At 40.9% G+C, this 19,940-nt stretch overlaps 1 protein-coding gene across 4 annotated transcripts in view; it reads left to right on the top strand.

The window, feature by feature from the left end:
• Window positions 1–3,585: 3,585 nt before the first annotated feature.
• The window catches only part of MBOAT1 (membrane bound O-acyltransferase domain containing 1), a 56,812-nt gene continuing 40,457 nt past the window's right edge, over window positions 3,586–19,940 (top strand). For 3 of the 4 annotated variants that reach the window (XM_017808638.1, XM_017808637.1, XM_017808640.1), the window contains exon 1: window positions 3,611–3,705. In XM_017808638.1, the coding sequence (XP_017664127.1) occupies window positions 3,616–3,705 (90 nt within the window). In that variant the 5' untranslated portion in view covers window positions 3,611–3,615. Of the gene's footprint in view, window positions 3,706–19,940 lie in introns of all 4 variants that reach the window. The other variant, XM_017808639.1, reaches the window with a different exon arrangement.

The raw sequence follows: 19,940 nt of genomic DNA, 5'->3' as shown, positions 1-19,940 counted from the left end.
GTATACTAGTTCTCTTTGTTAGTAAGTTATTAAAAAAAAAAAAAACAACAAGAAAATAAGTATTAAAAAGCCCACAGAAGTGTTACATATAAGCTTATAAAATAACATTATATAAGCTTAGCAAAATAATGTATTTCTCAATTAGAACTGAACTAAGCCATCACACACCGCAGATCCAGACAGAAAAACTGTTAGCAAGACCACCTATGTTTCTTCTTTAATTTCTACTTTAACACTAGAATTATTTGTTAGGTGTAAACTAGTTTGTCTTAATAAAAGAGCCTGATACAAAATTCACGTTGTCAGTGTTGTAAGGTGAATGATAAAATGGTTATATCTCTCTTTCCACAAAGTCTAATTTGCTCTTCTGAAGAAATATATCTTGTCTTTCTTACAAGAAAACAGAGGAGGAAACATTTTAAAAGCTGAAAAACACTCATAGGGATTTCATGTTCCCATGAAAGAAAATGATAATATTAGACTGTACTAGAATTTAGTTTAAGCTTTTTAATTACTCTTATTCATGTCTGTAAGTCTTTTAAGCATTGAAGACTATTGTCTTCACAGGAAACTATTGTATAATGGGGAAACTATAGCCACTGCACAGAAGTTATACATCCTTGATCTATTAGATTTCTCTAAACACTAAGGGTGATTCTGTCAAGAAAGTATATTTGTATCTACAGATACTAGAAAGGCTAAGGTTTCTCACCCAAAGAAATACAATAATCACAGGATCAGAGGAAATACTCCCTCCTGGACTGCTAGCTGTTAAAAAGAAATAAATACAGGATGAGAATAAGTGTCTCATTGAAAATTGATCCAAAGAAATCTGTCTTGTTGAACACATTAAGTTTTTGGAAAGAACATAAGAAGACCAAGTTAGCATGGATATGAAATAATTCAGTATAATCGAAACTTCATTATAGAGTTGCAACAGATTTTACAGTGTTATATGTGGTGCAATTTAAAGACTGTTAAAATTTAATATTGATAAATGTAAACAGGAAAAAGCAAATCTTGATTATACATACACATTAGGCTGCAAATTACCTACTACTTTTGAGAAAATAGTCTTTGAAGTCACAAGGATGATGTTAGCAATTCTTGGTAAAGGAATACAGAACAACACATTATGTTACCACAAAACTATAGCCTCTTCCTTTCAAAAAATAGAAACAGGAAAATGTGAAAAGGAAGAACAAAGATACCCATGACTTTCATACAATGAGAGATTAACTAGACTCCTCAGTGAGGACAAGAGGCAACTCAGGGTATATGAAGTTATGAATAGAATGGGGGAGGCGATTAAGCAATGATTACTCACTTATTTCTCACAGCACAAGAACTCAATGAAATTACAAGGCAGCTGCTTTAAAACAAACCAAAGGAAGTACTTTTTCATACAGCACATAATTAAACAGCAGAACCCATGGGATACTGTGGAGGTCAAAAATATAAGTTAATTTAAAAAATATTAGAAGGGTAAGATAGGCTTATGAAAGGCTATTAAACATGATATTCCAGATGAAATTTCCATCTTGGAAGTCCCGATAGCTAGAAGCTAGTAGAGTACAAAGTAAAAGGATTGCTCTGTTCCTCTGCATCTGTAGCCAACTTCCCTCTAGTTCCCTTCACTGAGCTTCTTGTGCTAACCCACTTCAGAGTTGTCATCTTCCTCCTTCTTGTGCTCTTGCGCCGGCTTTCTCCATCTGTCTTTTTCTCCTTCCAGCTGTTTTCCGGAGCAGCTGTTTTCACCACCGCACAAAACCCAGATGGGCGAGTACTGAATACAGAGAGTCAGGCATGCTCTTCTCAGTTCCTATGCCTGGAGCTGTGTGGTATCCCACTCTCCTCTTGCAGTGGCAGATATAGTCCAGTCACATGGAGGAAATGTAAAGGGTAGAAGAACGCTTATAGTCTTTAGAAATGTTATATGCTGATCCCTTGAGTCTCCACATGGCTTATTCCCTGCAACTTTGGCGGTTGATGACTCTTGAGTAGTTTCACAAAGACAAGGAAAGGCATTTCCTTGATTTCAGAAAAACTACCGTGTCTAAACTTGAAGTCACCATCCTAGAGGTACTAGATTCCCACAGTGAAAAAAGCTTTGCGAATATCTGTAGCGTGGTGTGTGTAATATTTTATTCTGTTCCCAAAAGCAGGTCAACATTTTTAGCCAAAGCTCAACAAGCAACTTGCTTGTGGTGGACACAGACCATGGAAAGTTCCATCCAGATAATTTCAGGCTGGCAAATTTTAAACAACTGGAAAGAGCGACTTATAATGGAAATAGTTAACAACTCTTATGCATGGCTATCTGGTTCTTCCAAACCACTTACTTTCCCTACTTAAAGTTTGTGTGTGCTTGTGTGTACGTATATATTTTCACATATATTCAAACTGGCACCACTAAAATGATACTATTGAGAGAATGTTGCTTCTGTAAATCTCCTTCCCTACTGAACTGTTTTCATCTGGGTTTTCCAGCACAGCACTCCGCTGTACAGAGTAAACGGGGCACTTTCAGCATGGCATGATACCATTTTAAGCCACTACTACAGTTTCAGCTACCACAGTTGGCAACTAGTTGAAGAAGAGAAAATGACAGAGCCTATTGAAGAGCCTGTAACTGAGCCTGCAAGGACCCTTTGGTGTATTTCAGGTTCTGAGCATGCCAGCAGGACGAGCCGAACAGAAAGCTGTGCAGCGTTGCTGAGCTCTCCTTGCAACACAATACTACATTGTCCGGGGCAAGCGCAAGAACGCTGCTTCTGCAGAGAAGATGAACTTGGCAGAAGCACCTATTTAATGGCCATATTTCACTTACAAGATAAACATACAACTTAAAAGATCACTAGTCCTTTTCCCATTTTTTTTCGCCTTGTGAAGGAAAAGTAACTATTTCCCCACTATCACATGCATCTTAGTCTCCAGCAAATGCAAATCGCTGTGTCCGGATGCTCGGGACACACTTCACTTAAAGTGTTCTTCACTTAGTAAAGTAGTTCTTCACTTAAAACGTTAGTGTTTCTAAGAGCAGCGACTGGAAAAAAAAAGTCTCATTGTTAAATAAATACATAAAAAAATAAAATAAAAGTAATAATTATTATAAAAAAAAAAAAAGGCAAAAAACCTTCTTCCCAGGACTGGTTTGACTGTGACACCCCAGCTCTCCTCTGCTTGGGGCAGCTGTGAACCGGCGCCTTGGCCCTGCGGGTGCCGGACAAGTTTGTGCTTTTGGCAAGAATCTGGGACCGGGGAAACTCCTCTGCGGCAGCGGCTGTCGGTGCGCACCCTGCCGAGCCGAGCCCGCGGGGCCCACGGCACTCCCGGTGCCGCCGCGCGTGGATACCCTGCCGTGCCACGGGCGACGGGAGGCGACAGATGGAGCCCCGGCGATGGCGAGGGCTCCCCGCTCCCCGCCCACGGAGCCCGCCCCGGCCCGCCCCGGCCGTCGGCGACGGCCCCGCCCCGCGGAGCGCCCCTTGGCCCCGGCGCGGCGCGGAGCGGGCGCGGCGGGGCGGTGTCGGCCGGGGCTGCGCGGAGCGGGTGCGGCGGGACGGGAGGGGCGCGCAGGTGGGCGCGGGGGCCGGGGCCGTGCGGGGATGCGGCATGGCCGAGCAGCCCGGCGCTCCGCACCGCACCACCGGCTCCACCTTGCTGCACCCGCTGAGCACGCTTCTGGGCATCCCGCTGGACCAGGTGAGCCTGCGAGCCGCGCCGCGCCGGCGGGCGGCGGGAGCGGGGGGGATCCCACGCCCGTCTTGAAACAGGGGATACTGTCTGGCAGAGGAGGGAGGTCCGTCGCTGTCACGCCGCGCGTCTGCCTAAGGGCCTCGGGAGCAGCGCGGAGACACCGTCCCCCGCGGTGGGAGCGGGTTTGGGCGGGGGTCGGGTCGAGTCGTGCCGCTCTGCCGGGCGGGCGAGCTGCTGTCACCGTGGAAGCCCTTCATTTTTCCCGGCAATGCCTGGCGCTTTTCCTACTCTCGCAAGAATTCGCTGCTGGATGCTGCTGGATGCTGTCAGTCACGGCGCTGGGCTGACTGCGGCAGTCTGGAATGCTTCAGGAGCTCGGGTGCTGGCCCACCTCTGGGAACCGCCGGGCCGGGGTGGCCTGTAAGGAATCCTTACGTTCAGGTGCTGTTTTTGTGGCTAACGGGACTGTGGAAGGCAGGCTCAGAAGTCACTTCCAGCCTAGTCCAAGTGCCTGATGGAATTGCAAAATGTGTGTATGGAGATAGGCAAAACACACAGACACACACACACACACACATAAGCAGTCTTACGGGCGAGCAAGTTTGCACTAAATCCCTAACAGCACAATAGATTTTTGGCTGTGGTGGTGTTTTCTAATTGTTTATAGTCTCCTAGTTAAACTGACCCCTAACAGGCAGAAAACGTTGCCCTCCCCCACCAACACCTTTTATTGTCCCTCAAGCCTGCATGCACCTGCTGCCTTCCTGCATTCTTTCACTGATGAGGAAGTTAGGTCTGAAAGTTTGTGATAACCAGAACAAGTCTCCACCAAATTGCTAGGAGGTTAAACTGTGCTCTAAGAAACAAGGGCGGCAGAGGTGTGCTTGGTAAAAAACAAACAGAAGATTGAAATTTATTTGCTTTCTTCTGTTTGCAGAATGACTGGTGCTAGGTGTAATTTTTTACTACTGTTTTTTTTTCCAAGTTGAGTAAGGAATTCTACAGATTATACCCCTTCATCTAACCATGCCAGTTTTCCCTTTTTTGACAGGAAACAGGTTTCGATGCAAGAAAAGAGATCTGTTGCTCAACGCTAAAACAGTTAAACAATAAAGACCTGTAATTATCTGTAAGCTATTAATTTAGAAGAAGAAGAATGAGTAGCAATAGCTTCTTTTTTGAGGTGTTCCATGCCATGATTGATGAATATGAGAACACCAAAAAAACCCAGAAATAGCAAACGCTTACTGTTGCAGCTTGTTTGTGGTGCCACAGCGTACGTATAGTGTTAGGATGACTCAGTTCCCAAACAATGAAGTCTTGACAGACTGCAGTTTTTCTTTATAAGCTTTCAAAAACTTGCCCTTCCATTCAGCCAAGGTGATACAAAGATGATGTTGTCCATGGGGAAAATTCTCCTTGCACTCTTCCGGGTCTGAGGATGCTTCACTACATCTGGTTACATGCTGTGTTTGTCCCAGGGCCCTGGTCTCATGGGTGCTGATGGTGGGCACTTCTGTATCTGGTGATGTGCACCTTGAGCCCACACCAGTAAGCGGGGGGGACGTGCTCTGGGGTCAGCAGTGTGGCTGGGCTATGAGAGCATGTGCACAGGTGTAGGTGCCATCCCTGCGAACGACCCTTTTGGCTCCAGCAGCATGGAGCAGTGATGCGTCAGGAGGAGCCCCACCTTGCTGGGGTTTATCACAGAACTGCAGCACAGCCGTGATGAAATAACAGTTTTCCTCACCTGAAAATCCACCCTACTTAATAGCTATCAATCATTTTAAAACGTCTCCTCTTGCCCTACTGCAAGGTGCTGCACGATGCAAAGCATCAGAGATTTCTGCTGCCCTGGAATAGGAAATACCCAGATCACTGCATGGAAGCATTGTGCTACCACTGTCCCCTCAGATCATGAGTCTCAACTCTGACCTGCAGTGCTAATGCCCTTGGAAGCAAAATAAAAACATTTTCACGCAGCTCTTCTGCCAGGTGGGTGGGTTACCTTCCTCATTAGAATGAGAGAGGGATTTCTGTTGTGGGGGAAAAGTTCACTTTCTCCTCTAAGCAGAATGGCGCTCTGCATATGAAAGACTGTTTTACTAGATATGAATCCCACGTGGAGCAGGGGCAGGTTTATTGTAACGCTGACAGGCTCTGTGCCTTCTGCTCAGTGGCTGGGCTGCAACAGGGGAGGTATCTCTGGTTTGTCACTGTGTGTTCGCACTGTTGTGCTCAGCCTGTTGGGTGGTGACAGTCCAGATCTCCCTCTGGTCCTTGTGGCTGGCAGTTCCCCATGGCTGGCCCTGAGCCTTCAAAAATGCCAAGAGAGCAAGAGGCAAAGGTGCAGAGGTGGAGCTTAGACCCTCTATGTCACTGCGGTATGTGAAAGCCATCTGGGCCCACCTCTGTGTTAAGTGCACAGAGGACTTGTCCCTTCTTTTATAGGTTTTCCATGAGGACTGTGCTATGAGGGAGATTTCAGTCCATGAAAAAGGCCAGAAAAAAATTGAGCCGAAGATCTGAAAAATGAAAGTTGTCATTGTTACCCTTTCATAGCAGGGGCAGAAAAGCTGTAGTAATGGTAGGTGGAAAATGTTTTGTCATCTAAGAAGCAGCTGTTGGATCACTCGTTATGGGAAGCATGGATGAATATGAAAATTTAATTTTTCACATTGGTTGTTTTCTTAATTTTAAAAAATTACAACTTAGGTTTAAAAGCAGCACAGAATTACAGAGGGTGCAGTTCCTGTCTGCACTGTGTACCTTGGCAGACTGTTCACATTTTGTTTAGCAGTTTACTGCTTTAGATGCTAAAATAATCCTGATTTCTCAGTGTGTATTTGCATGTCTCTTTAATGGATGATTTATCTTTGAATTTAGCATTGAAATATTATTTTTTAAGAAGTGCTATATTTGGTAATAAGATTAATGAGTTTGAAAGAGGATGAAAAGACTCTGTGTGTTCAATTCATTCTCATATCCCAGGAAAGCAGACTTTGAAGTTTAGTTGACTTGCGTTCTAAAAATATCTGGCTGGGTCAATGACATACCTTCAGCAGCATTTGGAAAAGAGTTTTGGGGTGTTTTTTATTTCCTTATCACGTATGCTCCAAATCAGTGATGCTGGAATGTCGTCCCTCCCAGTACACTTATAGAGTGACTTTTGGCAAAGTATACAATTTTTTGTTATATATGCCCCAAATAATCAATTTTGGGATATAGTCCTCTACCATAAATCAGTGAGATATGGGAAGTTAAACATTAAACTTTTAATAGTGTAATTTATGTAAACAAAGTGTGTGAGTGTGTATAAATACAGTGAAGAAATAAATATATTATTTAAAGCTATATTAAAAGTAAATTTAATGGGATTGTTTATCCATATGTATTTTTACCACGCCTTCCTAAGGTCTAAGCAGCTCTGGAAGTAATTTAGGTTCGAAGGGTTAAGACGTGATTAAAAAGTTTCACTGCTCAAGGTTATTTTGTAGTACTCTTTATATCCCAGGTTTCCTATTGTCTTAGAAGTAGCAACTCTAGTGCAAATGGTCAACTGCTGTACAATAAACCTTACATTTTAACAGGCCTTACACTGACCTATGTTGGACAGTACCAAGTTTGTGGACTTTCAAGGAAATGTGTTCTCTGTTCAGGGAGACTCTCTCAAAAACTGTATGAATGTCTTCTCATGTTTATATCAGAGGGCTTTTAACTTCAGTGTTTTCATTGATGAGGCTAGCCATGTTTCCCTAAAGAGGAAACAAATGTTCATTTAAACTTAATTTTGAATGCTTTGGCTGCTGATTGTAGGCCTTATTTTTCATTTTAATTCTTGCATTGTAGGTCATCTGCATACTTATGTTTTGGCAGAAGTTTAAATAAAACACTAACTGTGGGGGGACATGTGTGGGACATGCCTCTGAGTCTTGCGATAGTTCAAGTATTAAAGATGTCCTCCCACCATTCCTTGAGTTTGAATAACTCTCTGCACAAAGCATGCTGGTTTAAAAAAAGAGAAAGAAGAAAAAGGTATATGTGTCTTTTTTTTTTCCTTTTACAAAAAACATGTATTCTGATCCCAAAATAAGGGATGGTTTTGTTAACTTTCACATTTTTCAACTCTTTTGCTGTCCGCCTTCAGTTTCACTTCTACACTTTCTGATTTAGCTAGTCAGCAGATCTGGTAGTTTCAAGCCTCTTTGCATGACTTTTCTAATCCACTTTTTGGGCAGTGTAAAGCCAAATAAAAAAGTAGCTTTCAAGGAACTCAACCAACTTTAGGCTGTGAACTTCGAGGATCCTTTAATGGTTGTCAGTTGAGTTATTAGAAGATGTAATGCTGAGGAAGAAAGGTAGTTTGTTACAGACTGAAGTGGGATAACTGAAGATGGAAGTTCATTAAAGACTTAAGAGGGATTAGTATGAGATTTTTAACTAAAAAGAGCTGCTCTAAAGCAATGGCAACAACTGTCCATGTTCAACTATGCTACATTTCAATTTCCTAATGCCACTCATTTTACAACTGAAAATTCTACATTTTCATTTTAAAGTGCAGCAGTACTTGTCATTTAATACCTCCCTGACACCCTCAACAGCAAAAAATAAAGCTGTGTAATTTTTACTTATTTGAGAAACAGTAAGGAAAAATGAAATTTGAAATCAACATCTTAAAACACATTTATAGAGAAATATTACTTACGTTGCCAAAACCAACTTTAATTTTGATATTTTCTGACTTTTGAGTACCCAGATTTTGTAAAACTGTTGTCTTTAAAAGAAACCATTAGTGGTTTACTATAATGCCATGAAGGACATAACACTTTGGTCCCCAGTTAAAGAGGTGCCTGCGAGCAGGGCAGTTCATAGTGCAATTAGTGCAAATTCTGTATCTTCTGGAGACAGTACTGGGACAGAAGTATAGTACATTCCAAAGAATAGGGCTGTCTCCAAAGCATTTTTTCCTGTTCAGTTCAGCTATTACTAACAATTGCAATAATACACATTTTCCTCTGCTTCGGAAACATGTGCTGCCTTTTTCAACGTGTTCTCACTCAGTTGGGCACTGCAGTCTTGAAACTCATGGCTGATGTCTTGATACTATGAGTGTAAATATTTCCACATCTCTTATGCCTTGAAAACAAAGTCTGTCCTATTAAATTTTTAATTTGGCAGGGGACAAAAGTGCAACTGGAATCAGCTGCTTACAATTTTCCCCCTCTTAAGCACTTTCCTTCTTCATTTGTATTAAACAAGATCTGGAAAAATAAACGTTGAAGGGCTGCATAAAGTTTCCTGAAACCTTCTCTGCACATTAATCATGCCAGAACTGATTTAGTGGGGCTCTGCAGCTATTTTGAGAAAATATAGAGTAGTGATGAATACTCTTGGGCTCCAGCCTAGGGTTCTAGGCACTGAGCACAGATCTGGCTCTGTGCTTTCAGGGGAGCCCCTGATGCTTAGAATTTACTGAACATTGGCCAGCCTGGCACACTATTTAATGCCCTGGCTGTTCCTTGGCTCCTGTTACAGTTCACAAGAGTGGGCAGCGCTTGAGGCAGAGTTGCCAAACTGCAAGTGGTGCTGCTAATCCCTGGGCAGGGGTGGCTGCAGCACTGGGCTCGGCATTACTGCAGAGGTGAATCCAACCTTTTGTACTTATCTAAAACCACATAAAAAGTCTGATGTCAATGGGCCGTGTTTCTCTTTGGAATGAAAAAAATCACTCTGTATGTCACCTAGTAGTTACAGGTAACCTTGAGGGTACCAAGCCTTGTCTCCTGGATGCTTGGGTAGTCTAGTGAGGGTGATTAAGGAGACCTTCCAGAAACTCAGGCTGGCTCTTAAAAGTACAGTCTGATGCAAAAATTTCTACTGTCCTTTATTAATAGTGGTGGGAGTCTTTATGTCAACATGTAGTTTGGATCAGGAGTGGGCTTCAGGAAGGAATCTCTTGACTGTCCCCACTTGGCACACTTGTACATGAAGTGGCCCTGGAGCACCTACACAGGGTTGCTGTCTATGAATGTGAAGCCAAAGGATGTGGCCCAGAAACTTGCAGTATTTCATCTGTTAAGGCGCACGCAGCACTAGACTTCAGCTTCTCTGAATTGAGACCCTTCCAGCAATTAGTCCCTCGAATGAGGGGTCCTCGCCCTCAGTTGTTTTGCTCTTCAAACCCGTTTTGCTGCACCATAGCACTTGGTAAGACGAACATAGTGGAATTCTCTGACCTTCATTTGGCGGTTTCTTCAGAGCACAGCACTGGTCAGGCTTGTTTGGTCACTTCTGAATAGGTGGAATCCAGCCCGTTCTGCACGGGGATCAGCTGGGTCAGCCAGTCCTGCCTCTGCCAAGGGAGAGAACAGCACGAGGAGAAAAACAGCTCTGGGAAACCCTTTGGGTGGTCCTTCCCCAGGTCAAGATTGCGTCATTCTCCCTTCGCATGATCTCGACTGGAAATGTTCATTTTCACTAGTCCTTTTTATTCCCGGCTCAGAGCACTTTAAACAGGTTTTGCAAAATTGTAGGTGAGCGCAAAAACAAGAGCACAAGCAATAGTTTCTGACATAAATGGTTTTTTAGAAGTTTTTTGGAGGGCGTCTATTTGCAGTATGTTGCATTCTTAATGGAGTTGAGTGGAAATTTCTTTTCTGCTCATTGTGGGCTTCCCTCATGGTAAGAAAAGTCCAGGCTTTAAAAAAAAAAAATCTTAATAATGTGAGGAAAAAGTCTTGTAAACATATTTCTAAGTGTTAGGAAAATATCCAAATGGAAAATAATTTTTAAAACCAAAATTCAAGGTATTAGCTAGACAACTCTACCACCCTGGAATTATTTTTATTTTTTTCTTTAACAGGAAATGGTAGTATTACTCTGAAAACTTAAGGAAGTTAGTCAGTCAGTCTGTAACATGGGTGTTGCCATGCTATCTGGTCTCAGGCAAAACGATATTAGAACAATTCTTCATTTCCCTCTTTCTGAATGCCTTGTCCAGGTGGGATTTGAGCACCCTGAACATTTGCCTGGTGTTCCTGGGCGATTGAGTGGCTGGATAATGGGACTTTTACCTGTGCCCTCATGTGACACTCTGCAGCGTAGTGGGTCGGATGCTGTCTCAAAGCATCTGAGCTGCCTACCTAGATGACTTATGCAAAAGGCAAATAGATTTGAGTGTATGTATCTGTCTGGTTGGTAAGTCCCAGACAAAAAACTGGCAATCTTATGGAATAGCAAGTTTAAAATTTTTGATCAGTGTGAGATTATATTCTGGGGTCTTTGAGTTCAGTGAGTGTGTCAGTCTGGGCATATCTGGGGTGGGAAGAGGATGCAAGAAAGTACTCTTTTGGATAATTTCTTTGGATTGCATGCAGAATACTAGAAAAACTTAATAACAATTTCAGGCCAAGAAAGAAACTTCAACTGCAGGCTGTCATGCGCTGGGTGAGTGTTTGCTGCTTCTACAGGCCCCAGTCTTGTGACAAAAGCTCTAATTGGACTTGAGCATTTTCTTCGTTTGTGGTTTCTTATTCAAGTGCAATTTGGCATTGGTATGCAGATAGGACAGGAATGGGGAAGGTAAAATAACAAGGCAAAACCCAAGACATTTGAGGACCCCCCACTCCCAACATTTCTTGAATAACTTCCATGCTTGTTTTTGTGCTCATGTATTGGTTTTAAGTAAACCTTTTTTTTTTTTTAATGGACCACTGAGTAGAATAGTTTTAATTATTAACTCTTACATCTAGCTTAAATGACATTATAAACTGGTGAAAGTAGGTTTTTTCCTGTTATCAGTGAGATGGAGTGTTAAGGAGAGTACATTATTGACTTTGTTTATCTTACGTGCACACACAGAGGGCAGGTTCAAATCCCTGACTCCTATGGTTTGCATTAAGTATTTATACCAGCAAATTCCAGCTTATAGATCAATAATTTATCTATTTTAGAGAGAGTTTTAGAATTACTTTGTTCGCTCAGAAGCGGAGTTTTAGTAGTCTGACATTTACACTTCTTATGTGTAATGGTTTTTCAGGATGTTTTGCCAACTATGCTATATTGAAGGTGAAAACAAAGTGTAGACAAACGATTTGGAGACAGTGACTGAGAAGTTAAAGGACTTTTTTGAATTAAATACAGTTTTTGATGGCAGCATTATGTATCCACAGTGAGTTGTGGGCACTGTTAGCACTCACAACATTTATGCCTTTGTGTGTGTGTGTTTGTGTTCGTGCTAATTCTCTTGAGGCAAAAAATTGTGGTCTGTAGTTGCCACAGCAACAATAACACTGCACTGGTATGGGTATGGGTGGGTTTTCCCTATTTTGTACAAGTATGTCAAAAGTGTAGGCATGTTGCTGTGATACACTGTGAAATACGATAGACTCTTGAGAGAGGAAACATTTGTTTGTTTTCTATTCAGAGAATGTGATTTTAATTTTGTGTTACCTTTATTACCACTTCTGTGGTAGGGTTCTGGTTCCCAATTTTCAAATATAACATTGCAGAGAGGAAAATGGGCTCAACAGTTTGGAATAACAAAGTTTCAGAGATGTTCTGTTGGTGATAATCAGTAAATAAAATGAGGATTAGAACAAAGAATGGTCCAGGGCAGAGGGAAATGTTTCTGTCCCGTTATAGTTGCTCTTGTCAATCAAAAGATGACTACTGTTCTTTGTCATGAAAATAGAATGAAAATATGAACTAGGTAAAAGTGAAAAAAATTACAGGGTAAGCTTATTTTCTTAAACATGCAAAAGCAAAATGAGGGAACTAAAGGGTTTGCATTAGAAATGTGACTTTTAAGAGGGATCATGGTGAAAGTATATGTGAGCAGCATAAAAGAAATAGATCCAGGACGCGGAATCATAGAATTCTTGGAATTTAAAATGAACTAGAACTAAACTGAACGAGAACTAGTTCATTAAATGGAATTAATGAACTTAGAATTCATCTTGGGTTGAAAGGGACTTTGAAGATCATCTAACATCAACCCCTTGTGCCAGGGAACCTTCCAGTAGACCAGGTTACTCAGAGCCCTGGGTGATCTTGATCACCTCCAGGGATGGGGAGTTCACAATCTTTCTGGTCACAGGAAGAAGGGACTCCTTTCCTTCTGTCTCCCTGTGTTTCTTCATGTGCAGAGAAAAATGTGATAACATTGAAAGGCTGCAGATTCATCAGTGATTAAAATTAAGGTCTTTTGCATGCAGTCTAGATGTGGCTGTGAAACCCCTTTCAACAGGAGGTACTAACTTGGCCAGAGCCAGCGTGGACCTGGATGTTTATCTGAAAAACATGAGTTTCTAGAGTAATGTTAGCTTAAAAGAAAAAGCTTTTGGAAGTACCTGCTCTTTTTCTGGCTCCTTTCAGGGCCTGTCCCCTCTGCAGGCACTGGTTTCTGGCAGCTCTGCTGCTGGTGTTGCTGATGCTTTTAGGATCCCAAGTCACTGCTGGCAGTCCCAAGCATGGCCTCTTCCATTATGGGTGAGTGGGGCTGCTAAAGTCGTCAGCCCCTCCCAGAGCTTGACTCAGTGCTGGATTTATTACTCATGTTTCTTCACATGGTGATACTGCAGGAAGCACCAGATCTCTGTAGGGAAGATCAGCCAATGTCCAGGAGAGGTCACTTCTCCAACATCCCACTTTCAAGCAGCCCTGGCTGCACCTGTTCTTCTATTTATTAGTTTATGTAAAAAGTAAGTGACTCCTTATATGATTTACAATGTATTTCCCTGTTGGTTATCCTCTTATTTTTCTGTTCTGATTTTTAACTGTTGGGGGATTTTTGTCCCTATGCTGAGCACTTCCCCTCTGTTCAGTTCATGCTGCATGTCTTCAATGCCGTATTTGGTAGTTTCACAATCTGCATATTCTCTCTGAAGAGACTCTGCCAGCAGGTGTCTAGTAAAGTCTGCTTTCATCCTTTGATAGGGTTCTGACATCCTGATCAGTAGTCTGCTATCTATCTGCTTATCAATCATACCTTTTTTGTGCACCATTATCTCAGTTGCCTAGATATCTCAGTTAGGCTTCCAGGGTTTTTTTGGCCTGGATAAAGTTGAGTCAGAGTTTAAATGATTATTAGGGGAAAATGGATTTTGAATCTGCCTTCTCTTTTCCTTTTCCTCTGACACTTCAGTTTTTGAGCACAGATGTAAGGGTGATGTAGCAGTCCAGTTTAGAAGACCCTAAATGGCACTTGTGCCTGTTTCCAGGCACATGATTCGAGGATCATGTCTTTGCAGTTGCTTTGTCTCTTTCTGTCTATGAGACAGCGGTCTCATTTATTTGCTGGCAGGTGAAACTACCGTCTTTTGCCTTGGAGAGGCATCAGGCAGTCATTGGGAACCCTGGTCATCTGCTTCTGAGGCTCCTCTCACTTGTCCTCTATAAAGTCTAAAGTATGTGCTGCTCATTGCTCGTGTGCCTTCCAGCATCAGCAAAACTGAAATGCTACCTGAATCTGAATCTGCACTTTAGTGCTATAGTAACAGTGGGGGAAAACTCCACGTGTGTTTTGAGATAGCTAAGTTTGCTAAAAATCAACCCTGAAATGCTTTCTCATCGTGCTTCTGAGACATCCAGATTTTAGTGGCATAAAGCCTTGCGATAGAAAGAGAGATGGAAAGCCTGAGAGATGGAAAGCTGTGCAGATCCTGCAGTGTCCTAGTTCTCTTAAAGCATGTTTTTTTAGGCTTTATGTGTAAAGGGCTTGTTTGAAAGGGAAGTTATAATTGTTTATGCAACTTAAAGGATTGTTGAATTTCTTTTCCCTGGCTATATTCAAATTCTAAGGGTATTTCAAGAACAGTTCACTTGGAGTTTTTGGAATTTTGTTGTTGTACTTCGTTTCTTGGATAATGAGTTGCCTGTCACTGCATAGTAGGAGCATCACTGTAATAATTTTAAATTGTAAGAGCATTCTTCTCTTTTTTTTCCAAACTGTTGAAGAGGAAAAAATGAGACTTATTCCTGTTGCCTAACAAAAGCAGGTTATGTTTCTGCTATTGCTGACTCATAAGCATGGCAAGAATACAAAAATATAATACTGTGATTAAGCAATAAAAACGTGAGTTTTTTCCTCCCGATACTGCAGTTATCTTTGGAAAGTATTAGTGTTATAACCAAAAGTTCTGTTGTACTGCATGCAAATAGAACTGTGCAGCTCTGGTGGAGGGATGTGTAAAGAAGGCTTTAATGAGACAAGGAAATTAAGTCTTTTTTCCTCAAATAGAGTATATTGCAAATAAAATTAATTTATAGCAAAATCCACATATCTCTTCTTTTTTGGTTGTTGTTTATATTTCTTTATTCAGCAACTGACGCTTACTGATGCCGTGTGTTTTCCTGTTGGGTTTTGTTTTGATTTGGTTGCTAGGTTTGAAAACTAGGAAATGTTTTGGGGGTTTCGTTTGTTTGTTTGTTTGTTTTTAATTTGAGGGGTCAACCCTGAAATTCCTTCAGAGCATGACTTTTTTGGAAAGGTACTGCTGATTTCCAGAGATGTTATTTCAGTTACAGTCGAGATGTTTGACTTGTGCCAAGTCCTGAGTACTTGTCATCTCCAAGTTACTTGTTTTCAATAATGTCTGAAGTTAAGCGCCTAAAATTAGACATGCTACAAAGTTCAGCTTCCCGAGATATTTGCTGTAGATGTAAGGTGCTTGTAACAGGCATAACTAAACAGCTGGGGCTACATTCTTGTCTTTTTGCATGGTTTAAGATCCAAAATAAATGAGCATGAAGCAAGTATGCTGCAAATTCTGAGCAGAAATAAGGAAGGAAAAAAAACCACAACAGGATATTGTCACTGTACACGTTTTATTGGTGGCTTCTCTTCCTGCCACTGTTCTGAAGGGAGTAAAAGTAAGTCTGCAACCCACGTGAATGAAGTTTAGATAAATGTGTCATATATTAAAAAGCATAGAGCAATAATTTTACTTTTAAACTGCAGAACAATAGGAAAGAGCAGTATTTTATGGCTGTGAAATCTCAGGAGACTGAAAGTGAGTGTCTGGAGTTGGCAGTTCTGATTCCACATGGCCACTGTTACAGCAAAGGAATGAAAAAACGATAATTTTGCTTGAATTGAAAAAAAAAAAACAAAACAGCAAACCCATACACATCTCTTTGGAAAAAGGCTAAAAATGAAGAAAATAGCTATCCAGAAAATCTGCTGGCCAGCAGAATCAAGGACCTTGGTGAAAATGGGTGACTCTGCAAGCAACTGAAGAATATAAAGTTTTCATTGTTTATGGAAGCAAAAAGAGTGAATTTTACTAACTCTTATGTTTGCAAACATAATTGCCAAAATATAAACTGACTTTTCCAATCAAATAAATGGTTCTGACTAAAGTTTACTACTAAAAAGAGTGCTCGTGCATATATTTCCTCCTGTTTTGCCATGCTTCTTTTTCTTCTTGTGTGAAAAACCTGTCAATTGTGCATCTGCACAGGTTGAGATGACTGAAAATTAACTCTAAAAACCAAAAAAATTGTCAGCAGATTCACTGCAGATTTTCCCTGGCCCTTACTGATGGCTTCCCAAAATCTTTGTGTATCCTCTTCTGCCTGTGAAAGGTATCTGGGAATATTTTCTGTACCTCTTTCAACAAATTCTGTGACTCTGCATTGTTGGAAAGGGTAGGGTGGCCCCTTATTTTGCTAGGCTGGAGCATGGGAGTACAACACAGATCCTCACCTTTCCATGTTGATATACCCTAGAATTATATTTTTAAGCTCATCTGAAAGCATCTTTTTTGTTCTTCACTCCATCTGCAAATACTGTCACTCTGTGTTTTGGAGATACAAGACTGCTCAGGCAAGGAGGAGGACAGGAAGAACTGAGGTTTGTAGCACCTGCTTGGGGAAGCAGGAAACCAAGTGTGTTGACTACACCCATCATGTAGGAGCATTGTTGCCCTAAAACTCTTCTACACATGTCTGGGAGTAGATATGCCAGTTTGCTTTTCTCCTGATTGGCACTTTTTTCAGTTTGGTTGGGTTTGTTTTGTTTTTGTTTCGGGGTTTTTTTCCCCTCAGTTTTATTTCAGGCACTTGAAGTGGGCTTATTTTATTGCAGAATACCAGCTTCTGTAATAGGATACCATTTTATGGTGTCTTTAAGTGTTAAGCCAAACACTGGAGCATGGGAAACTGTGGGTCATTTTTGGAAACCTCATTTCTTATAACTAAGTGAAGTCCAGTTTCACAATCCAGAGATTTCTTTTTGCTTCTGGTAAAGTTAATGCATGTAGTATAAATATTGTTCATCTTTGTAAGTCTTCAGTGTACATTGCTACATTTAAACGTACTCATCTAGATTACTTTTATAGTAGAAGTACCTCTTTTAGACTTGTGTTTTAGGATTTGTTGAATTGCAACATAAAATTGCCTTTTTTCCCCATTGAAATCAAAAGAAATTTAGATGAACTGCCTCAGGTATCAAAAGGAATGTCAGGACAGATAAATTCTACCCTTCCTCTAGCAAAGTCCTTGCATAAATTTTTTAAGCATGTCCTAATACACTAACGTTTACAGTGCCCTTTTTTTAAGTTACTATGAACATGACTGAGCATTTAAATACAGGATGTTCCAGATTTTTTGTGTGTAAAGGCCTAATAAAGTATTACAGAATACCATTGTGATATCTGAAAAGTTTAGTCTTTGATCAAGCCACTAATTCCAAGGATAATGTGCCTAAATTTAGCACAGTGCTGACAGTGTCTATAGTGGCAAAAAAAAGCCAGCTTTCTTTTGGCTTAGAATAATTTGTGAAGTTGGCACTTTTTCCCCCTTACTGATATTTGTTTCTTTCTGTTATGTCCACTTACTGGGATATAACTGGGATAGTGTGAACAAAACTGATCTGTTTTTGTTGGTTTGTATTTTTAAAGACCACTTACATTTTTCTATAGAAAAGGAACTGAAAATAGAATTGCACAGACATTGCAACAGCAAGAATGGGGCAAGTTATTTTAGATGTGCCACTTCCCATTCTAGTGAAGGATTGCACTTTAAGCCTACTGTTTTATTTTTAGATTGATGAATATGTGCATGTACAAGGCTTTCATCTGACCTGAAAGTTAAGTGTGTTTCTGAATTGGGTTTTTAGAAACATTGCTACAAGGATCCTGCCATTCCTACATTCATGCAATTCCCACTGGTATTTGGGGAAGATAATTGACATTGAAGCCACAGAAAGATATGCCAGCAGGGTTGCTGGGTTTACAAACACTTGTCTGTATTGTTTTCTTTCTTTTTGAATACATCATCTAGGTACTGATCAGTTATGCAGACAAAGTGAAAAGGTGCTTGACTTGCTGTGCTGTGTTGTAAGTTTTTAAAAACTAAACCTTTAAATCTGGGGGGAAAAAATCAGGTCTGTGTTGATGCTAATCTTAGTGCTTCTACTTTGAAGTTATTTTCCTGAAGAATACAAATGTAGAAATTTGGCTGAAATTTCTAGAGCAGTTAGTGCTTGAGGTTGGTGAAGTCAATCTGGATCATGTCCAATGAGACCTGTCTTGGTCCTGCTTCCTTTTTGTTGCTGACTCTTTGTCTGTGGTGGATGAGTTGACAGTGTTGTAGAGCAGGGGCTTGGCAATGCTCTTGAGAGGTGATGTGAAATTAGTTGTTTGGGATTTAGGAGCACTCATCACGTCTGAAAAGACCAGTCGGGAACAATACCTATTATCCAAGAATTCGTCTGTGAGAAAAAGATGGGTAAGTGGTGTATTTAATGATTATGAAAACTAAGGAGCCAAGCTCCAGATAGCTGCCTGAGCCCTGCAGGTGGCTAAGAAAGGGGGGGAAGAAGTGCTTGGTGTCCCCACTGTGGGAAGGCTTTCAGAGGAGGCTTTGCAGGCACTTGTCTCTGCTTTGTTGTATTTTACTCTCCCAGAGTGGTTGTCTTCTGTGTTTCTGCTAATTTTCACTTCAGCATGTGTCTCCTAACTTCACATACGCTTAAACGGTGTCTTTTGAGTGCACCCTGTGAGAAGAGCTGATGGAGTAATGTGATGATAAGGTTAGTCTGTACCCTCTGCAACTTTGCATAAGCAAGGAGGGTAGATGGCACAAAATCACATCTTTCTTATGGGAAGTGCTTGATCCAAGTGACCCTTATTTCCTTGGGAAGCTTTTGGGAAAGCAAGGCTGGTATTGATTTTTTTGGTCAGACTTCTTGTTTGGATAACAACATTTTACTACTCTTTTTCCTTTTTAGATTAAAATATCCTCTATACTCTGACCTGCTATCTGTAGTTCTGCTTTAGACATATCTGACACATTATACTGTGTGATACTTTACCTGCACAGTGATATGTCAACTTATTCTTTTTAAAGTACTTTTTTTGGATTGAAGGGTACTGTAATTAGTGTGCTACCTCAATGCTGAGTAGGCTGAAAAAATGATGCATCTCTCCTAATAACCTAAAGGCATTCTGGTTTAAAAGAGCTACCTGAATGAGTAAAGGCTCCAGATTATTTGATTTTGCTGCTGTTTCTATTGCAGGTAGGAATTAGTGCTGGGTATCTCAGGCACAAGGGAATGTCATCATTTGGCATTACTCACTGATAGAGGAGTAATTAGTGAGATATAAGTAGTGGCAGAACATTGCTGCACATAAATAATCAGTGCTTAAACATCTGTTCAACATACAGAGTCATTACAGCTCAATGTGAGTGCTGTTGACAGCAAACTAAAGCTAGTTTTGGATCAGGTCCACATGTTAAATTTATCAGACATCAAAGGTAAATGTATGGGTGTGTGACTTAGCATTATGATGTAGATTTGACTTCTCAAGTTTACTTTTGACTCAAATGTTTTTCTTTAAAAATTTTTGAAGTCTCAGGGTTTAATGTGTTCTATAGCTATATTTGTGTGTCCTGCTAGTGATTATTCTGCTAGTGGCTTCGCAGAAGTAATCCAGAAAGAACATCTGTTTCAAGTTTACAGTCTAAATCATGGAAGGATATTTGACCCTGCAAGTACGGAAACAGCAGAATTTACCCAGGAAAACAGCACAACAGGCCAAAATACTGTCAGTTTGGTATATTCTACTTTACCAGCTCCGTTTTCTGCATGCAACTGCACAAAAAAAGCCAAGGCTATGACAACTTAGTGCTGTTTCTGAAGAGCACAATAATCTTAAATTAGTCATGCATATTTGCATTTTATCTCTCTCCCATAAAAGAAATTCTATATTCAAACCTTTGCTTCTGTCCCCTCAAAA

The sequence above is a fragment of the Lepidothrix coronata genome, unplaced genomic scaffold (assembly GCF_001604755.1).
Source record: "Lepidothrix coronata isolate B3197 unplaced genomic scaffold, Lepidothrix_coronata-1.0 Scaffold23, whole genome shotgun sequence".
Taxonomy (NCBI): domain Eukaryota; kingdom Metazoa; phylum Chordata; class Aves; order Passeriformes; family Pipridae; genus Lepidothrix; species Lepidothrix coronata.
The sequence above is the reverse complement of the archived record's forward strand: the minus strand, read 5'-3'. Positions and strand labels throughout refer to the sequence as shown.